Source organism: Echinops telfairi, unplaced genomic scaffold, assembly GCF_000313985.2.
Source record: "Echinops telfairi isolate 266 unplaced genomic scaffold, ASM31398v2 ScPeMD7_8;HRSCAF=38, whole genome shotgun sequence".
Classification (NCBI taxonomy): Eukaryota; Metazoa; Chordata; class Mammalia; order Afrosoricida; family Tenrecidae; genus Echinops; species Echinops telfairi.
In genome coordinates this window covers 1,486,959-1,494,553 of record NW_022103905.1, presented here as the reverse complement: position 1 = coordinate 1,494,553, position 7,595 = coordinate 1,486,959, and the positions used below count along the sequence as shown (strand labels likewise).

Below are 7,595 nucleotides of genomic sequence, written 5' to 3'. Positions count from 1 at the left end.
AATGAATGTACAAATGTGCTTTACACAATTGATATATGTATGGATTGTGATAAGAGCTGTATGAGCCCCCAATAAAATGATTTTTAAAACAAAGGCTGGGGTTTGGGCTCTGTGAGACATAGGGAGCCTTTGAGAGTTTTAAGCAGGCAATGACTTGGTCAGACTTTCAGGGAAGTTTCCAGATTACTGTTTTTCCCAGTGTTATATGGGAATAAATACACTCACTTGGCTAAGATGTATGGCATCTATGTGCTGGGCCTGAGCTCTGGAGTTGGGGAAAGCGCTGGAGACTGGCAGAGCACAGAATCAGCAAGGAAAGGCAGGCCTCAGCTGTATCATGGTAACTGGTTCAGATGAGTGGCAAGGACATGCCCAACGCTGTGGAGCTCAACCAGGCTTGGACTCAGGCAAAGCCTCTGTGGAAGAAGCACTCATGCCAAGCCCAAAGGGTTAGGAGGAGCCAGTCTGCTTTGCATGGGAAGTTTCCAGAACTCACGATTAGTCAGTCCAAAACCGTATGGAATCATGGGCGCCTTGGCAAATTGGCGCCATCAGCTCAGCAACAATTGCCAATCACGAGCTAGGTCAGCAGATAAGGGCGGAAGATGAGGCAACATGGTTTTAGCAGGAATATCCCAGGGCGTCTTAAAGAGTTGCCTTTTAACAAGCAATCATCTAAGTGAGGTGGCAGCTAAGCCGACATAGAAGAGGCACACCAGCCTGTGTGATCCAAGGATTGTAAATAGTAAGATTCAAGACCAGAGATGGGAATGGTATAAGAGCTTACATTCTGAGCATCCAGTTGGCAGAAAGCAGAAATGACAGTAAAAGCCCCAAATCCATTTTCAGTGTCCCCACTTGGGTTAAGTTCTGGTGAATCCCCTCTGACCACTGACCAGGGCTGTGAGACAGAGTGCATTGGGAAATGAGGATGGAGCTACATTAAAATTTCACACTTTCTCATTTGTTCTCCCTTTTGACCCATTTTAAATTTGTTGTAATTTTTATTATTTTATGTTCTCTTTTTAACTTGTTTTTTTTTCGGGGTAGTGGTGGTGTAATTTTTGTTGTTTTCTTGCCTTTTGTTTCTGTATGTTTATATAAAATCTTTCTTTAAATGAAATCTGCAATAGGTTAATCTATAGGGATAGTAATTGGGTTAATAGTTTCTTGGGGTTATGTAGGAGTGGTGGGGGGATAAGGAGCTAATAATAATAAGAAGGATGACAATGTTTTAAAGTTGATGATGATAATGATTACATACCTCTTTAATATGTTTAAAATATTGAATTTATAATATGAGAATTATATGCAATAAAATTGTTTTTGATTAGCAAAAGACAAAGGCAAAGACAACATCCCAGGGCTCTGGGAGTGAGGGGCTGCAGAGAGGAGAGGGAGGAACAAACTGTTCAGCCAGTCAGGCTTGTGGGAAAACCGAACCAACACTAGCTGAGTTACTTCAAAATAAAGGGGCGGGGCGGGCGGGGCCGGCAAGAGAGGAGCTGACGCCAAAGAAAGTGTTTTGGAACCGATGATGGCAACCTATGTGCAAATGTGCTTCATAAAATGGAATGATGAATTGCTTTAAGATTTGTAATAGCCCCCAATAAAATGATTGCACACACACACACACACACACACACAAACACACACTAAAATAAATAAATCAAGGGGGAAAGGAGAGGGGTTTGGCTTGCAGGTTTCATAGACCAGTGAGCCGTGGTCTCTGAGCTTTGAAATCCTGCATCTGCCAGAGATGCGACTGACAGTTCTTCTGTTTAGCACACTGATCTCCCGAATGAATCTGAATTTCATGAACCTACTTCATCAGAAAGCTGGGCAAGGTGAGTCATTTATTTCTTCACATACCCCCACGTGCCAGGGACAGGCACATCACCTCTTGGCGTCTCTCCTCAGTTTGAAGAGAACATCATCGACATCTGCCTGGAGCTTTTAGACAAGAGCCTGAACTTCCAGATCGACCCAGCCACGGACTGTGCCCTCCGAGGAAGTGCCGTCTATATCGGCAGGGTGGTGTGCGCCATGGTGAGGCCCAGGCATGGGCAGGGAGGGAGGGACATCTGCAGGGGGGGTCCCGCCCACCCACAGTTTAGCTCCCCTGGCTCCTGCCATGGGTTTGGAAGAGTCAAGAGGCAGGGGACCCTCTTGCACAGTCACTTTGGCATAAAACTGACCCCAGCATGCAGGTGAAACAGCCTTTTCCAACTGAGCTCGAAACTAGCTCAGCGAGAGCGACCACGTCTCTTCCCTCCAGATTTCTCGGGAAGGACTACGTGGCGCTCCAGTGTGGGACATGGTCTAGCTGCTTCTCGAGTTCCTTGGCTCTGAAGTTTTCAAAGTTCTCAGCGTTGAGCTCCAGCTGGGAGGGTGGGATGTAGCTGGTGGATAGAAACAAAGTCATAGACTAATCAGTAGAGGGGCTTGTGACTGCACAGCCAGGCCCCCATCTGATCTGAAAGTTGCCTGGTAAAACGCAGGTCGCCAGGTCTGCTCTCTGTCTTGGGTTCCTGGGCCTTCCAAACAGCCACAGGTCACGTCTTGTCGGGGAGACGCCTGCTTCTCATGCTTCTCTCTGTGGCTGCTCTGCAGATCAACAGCAATGACGACAATGGAGTCCTCAACGGAAACTGGAGTGAGAATTACTCAGACGGCATCAACCCTGCCGAGTGGAACGGCAGTGTGGCCATCTTGAAACAGTGGCATGCCCTGGGCTGCCAGCCAGTACGCTACGGACAGTGCTGGGTCTTTGCTGCCGTCATGTGCACAGGTAGGAAGCCCTGCCTGGCAGTGGAAATGGTCCCACAGAAAAGATGCCAACAGTTCATGGCCTAGCTCTTCCAGGCCATTCACACACCAGCCCTATCCATTTCCTACCAAGGGATGTTTGGAGGGAAGCCCTTTCCAACTACACTGTCCCCTCCTTGTGCCCTTGGGACTATTTTAAAGGTGGAACTTCCGGACCTGGTGTCCTCCCCCTTTTCTGAGCTTGGCCAACCCAATGGAATATTCCTCAGCGCCATACTGGGAACTTTCCAGGTCCAAGCTAGGAAGGAGATGAGAGGCCCAGGAATTAGGAAACTTACGAACGGACTCGTACTTCTAGGGCACAGAGAATGGACAGACGTACTGATGATATCCATGGGGAAGGAAAATGTGAGTCTGGGCTAGAAGATTAATGAATTTGGAGTCGTCACCAGTTTCAGGGTGGCAAGCCTGATTTAGGCCAAGGAGTTAGGCGTTGGGGGTAGGAAAGAAGCTGGTCAGAGAGGGGATGGATGCTACATGACTAGAAGAAATGACCCAAAAATGAATATGGGAGAAGGCAAATGGACCTTGGTGTGTATGTGTCCAGAGGAGTGAGCAGAAGGAGAAGGTGTGTGTGTGTGTGTGTATAGGAGGAGGAGGAGAGGGATATGATGCTGGGTGGGTGTGGTTCTCTAGAACTGGGTGATGAGAGACTGGTAGAGCCAGGGGACGGAGAATCTGCAACAGAGTAGATCAATGAAAATGTTTATCACTTTAGTGTCCTAGGAAGCAAAAAGTTAGACAAAGTGGGTTAAATATGGTCCTTTCCAACTGCGGCTCCATCAACACCGGCCTTAAAAGGGCCACCACGTGTTCTAGTGAAAACTATATCGAATTGAGAAGCGCATGCATTCATCCATCCAACTACACTCTGAGTCCCTCCTCGGTGCCCAGCCCTGTACTCCCAAAATTCTGGGATTCCAAGAGGAGGAAGACTCAGCCTCTATCCTGCACCAGAGTCAAAGTTAATGATGCCTTCCAACTCCTTAACCTCATGTAACTGTTAAAGCACACCCATAGTCATTATTTCACAATGGCAATCGCTGTTGGTTATTGAGGACTTCTTTGGGGTCGGGCATTGTGCTTGTCAGCCTAGAGTAATAGTGGAATGTGTGGTAAGAATGGTTGCATTCAAATACCAGCACTACCATGAAGTTGGTGAACTTGAGCAAGTTGTATAACTCGTGCCTTGGTTTCCTCAAGCACAGGATAGAGAAAGTAGTGGCCCCTCCCTCGGAGGGTGAGAGAAAGGACTGAATGCGCTCATACATGGAGAGTGCTTAGACTGGTGCCTGGCCATGGTGATTGTTAAGGGTTAGACATCTCCTCGTTTGATCCTCCAAGTGAGCTAGAACAAGTGAGAAAACTGTAAACTCATCTCACATCCAGGTCTGGTGTCTCCATTGGCCACCCGCTTGCCACTAAGCTGTACTGCCTCACAAACAAAGCTAGCCATTTCTACAACACCCCATAGATTCCAGGTGGACACTAATCAACTCACTGCCATCGAGTCAATGCCGACTTACAGCGACCCCCGTGGGAGTCCGAGACTATAACTTTCTACCAGAGTAGATAATCCTGTCTTTCTTCTGCAGAGCTGCTAGTGGTTTTGAACTGCCAATCATGAGGATCGCAGCCCAACTCGTAACCACTACACCACAAGGACTCCTAGGCACACATGATGCACTTATTATTCCCAATCCTCATAACGACCTGCAGAATCAATCTCATGACTGGCATCTTCCAGCTAAGAAACCTGAATAACCAAGGGATTCTTGTCTGACCTGGAAATACATTCTCCCCCATCTAATTCTGCCCTCAGGGTCACCCAATGTCCATACATAGTAAGTCCAGCTTACTAAGAAAACAATCGCCAAGAGAGGCCTTTTGTGTATCAAAGGTAGGGACATGGTTTGCACTGGCTGAATGTTGACATTCGTTTAGTTGGCTGCTAATTGGGATGTTACAGCCAAATCCCTAGCTGCTTTCCTGTGCTCAGGGTTAGCTGCCGTGCAACCTTAGGTTATTGGGGTTTCCCTGTCTGTCCTGACTAGCCACTCCTTGTGACAGAGGTAGACCCGTCAGCACTTAGCTGAGGGCTATAAGACAGTCTAGATGCCTTGCACTATAAAGAAAACAGAGAGGAAAACCATATTATATTACCTGAAAATTCTTCCCAAATCCAGGCATCCCAAGGCCACATGATATGATTCACTTATACATCAAATGTCCATAATAGGCCAATCTGCAGAGACAGAGATTAGAGGAGTGGTTGCTAAGGGCTCAGAGAAAGGGGGACTGTGGCGTGACTACTCATGAGCACAGCGTTTCTTTTTAGAGTCATCAACATGTTCTGGAATTAGGGTATTGTGATTGTTCATTGCTGCACAACCTGCAGATGTACTAAACAACACTGAATTGTACACTCTAAAGGAGCTCTGGTGGTGTAGTGGTTATGCATTGGGCTGTGATCCTCATGGTCTACGGTTCGAAACCACCAGCAGCTCCAAGGACGAAAGACTGACTGGACTCTCTACTGTTGTAAATAGTTACAGTCTTGGAAACCCACAGGGCGGCCACTATGAGTCAGCATTGACTCCATGGCAGTGGGTTTGGGTTTGGGCTTTGTATACTCTGAAAGGGTTAATTTGTGGCATGTAGTTTTATATCAATAAAACCAAGCCAAACCCATCAAGTCCCTTCTGACTCTATTGACCCTATAGGACAGAGTAGGACTGACTGCCCATAGGATTTCCAAGGCTGGAAATCTTTATGGAAGCAAATTGATATCTCGCATGGAATGGATGCTGGGTTCAAATTGCAGACTTTTCGATTAGCAGGGTTTTCACTACTGCACCACGAAGCCTCTTTATATATGTATATCTGAATATATATCCGGAAAGCTATTTTTAAAAGCTTGGCATCCTGGGAATGTGCCTACAGCTCTTTCCCATAATTGCAGGGAGCAAGTGGGGAGGGGAACAGGGAGAGAGGAACGACTGAAGGTGGAAAAGTTCAAGGTGTGGTTGTGAGCAGGTCTGGGGATGTATCTCCACTGTAAAATGGGATCGACACTGACACTATGGGGCGGGACAGAGGTGGGGAAGTGGGAGGGAACTGTGGAAGTAGCCTGGCTGGGACTGCGCCCTCCCCCTGACCGCAGCAACCCCACTTGTAGGTCCGAAAACACACTCGTAGGGGTTTGTTTTGCCTGTTGTGTTTCATTGCATTTTGTCAATGGAGCGGAGGTTTCCGAGCAGATCGGTTTTTCATTCAGCCATTCATAGGCGTTCTGTTTCATCCCACTGATTGCAATCCCCACAGTGTGCCGCCATGCCTTCCCAGTGTGTCCTGTTTCCATTCTTCCTTCTTTCTTAACCCTTCCAGAATTAATCCTGGCACATGCTGCCCGTTTGATCTGAAATGGTTGAGTGTTCAAGGCTGGCGTACCTTTCTAGTGTTGTCCTTCTCCTGATGGGCCTCTTGATAGCTTAGCTGAAACTGAGCCATGGGGAGGACTTAACTTCCAGACCTGAAGCGAAGGCTGACAAAGGGCCATAGCCTTGGGATTCCACCAGTCTCTATCTGACCAGCACGTCTGGTTTTTATGATGTTGAGTTTTGTTCCATGCTTTCCTCCCACTTTGTCCAGGGTCTTCTAATGTGATCCCTTTCAGAGCAGTTGGTAGTGGCAGCTGGGCACCATCTAGGTCTTTTGGTCTCAAGGTCATGGAGATTGATTTTAATCTGGCCCATTAGTCCACTAGACTAATTGTGTCTATGCACCTTCAAGTTCCTCCCTTTTTCTTTCCTTTGGGCTAAGAGAGATCAATAATTGCACCTTAGACAGCCACTCACAAGCTTTTAAGACCCCAGTCACTATTCTGCAAGTAAGATGTAAAACGTTGTCTTTGTGGAATATGCTATGCAGATTGACCTCAGTGTCACCCAAGACCATGATCATGATCTCCCAGGCCCAGTGACTGATCCCCTCAAAGTGTTTGCTTATATCTAACAAGTTTTCCTAACTTTGCCCCCTGCGTATGCTCTATCACGTTCATGATTAAATTTGCAACAAAGGTACATGTGCAAATATCCTCTCTCAAAACTATTCATATTTGTGAGTATACTCCTATTTCTCTCCCACACCCTTTATGTCTATCTGTGTCTCTACTTGCAGATCATTATTATTGCAGGATTGTGTACATAGCAGTATTTACCTCTATTGCCTTGATCTCTTACACTCCTCCCGAGTCTTCTCCTGCCTCCATCATTTTTCGCCATCCTCCCTCTATTGTCTATTGCCTTCCCCATCTCTCAAGGTAACACTGCCATTAGCCAGTAAGTTTCCCTCCCTCCCCCTCCCACGCCTAGTAACTATCAAAGAGTGTTTCTTTTAGTGTGAAAACCTTTTCTTCACTTTTTACAATAGTGGTCTTAGACAATATTTGTCCTTTTATGATGGACTTATTTCAGTCAGCATAAGGTCCCTGGGCTCCCCATATTTTGAGGTGTCTCACAGATTCATTGTTACTCTGTAATATTGCATAGTATTCCATTATGTAGATGAGCCATGGATTGTTTATCCATTCTTGGGTTGATAAGTCTTTAGGTTGTTTCGATCGTTTTGCTCTTGTGAGTAATGCTGGGATGAACATGAGGGTCCGTGTGATTATTCACGTTGTGGCTCCTGTTTCTCCAGGATATCTGCTAAGTGGTGGGATTGCTGAGTCACCTGGTATTTCTATTTCCAACTCTTTTAAAAAT

The 7,595-nt window shown here is 46.6% G+C and overlaps 1 protein-coding gene across 1 annotated transcript in view; it reads left to right on the top strand.

The window, feature by feature from the left end:
• Window positions 1-7,595, top strand: part of TGM5 (transglutaminase 5) — a 29,659-nt gene that overhangs the window by 5,157 nt on the left and 16,907 nt on the right. Inside the window, exons 4-5 of the mRNA XM_004709477.3 lie at window positions 1,921-2,049; window positions 2,614-2,791. Coding sequence (XP_004709534.3) covers window positions 1,921-2,049; window positions 2,614-2,791 — 307 coding nt within the window. The remainder of the gene's footprint in view (window positions 1-1,920; window positions 2,050-2,613; window positions 2,792-7,595) is intronic.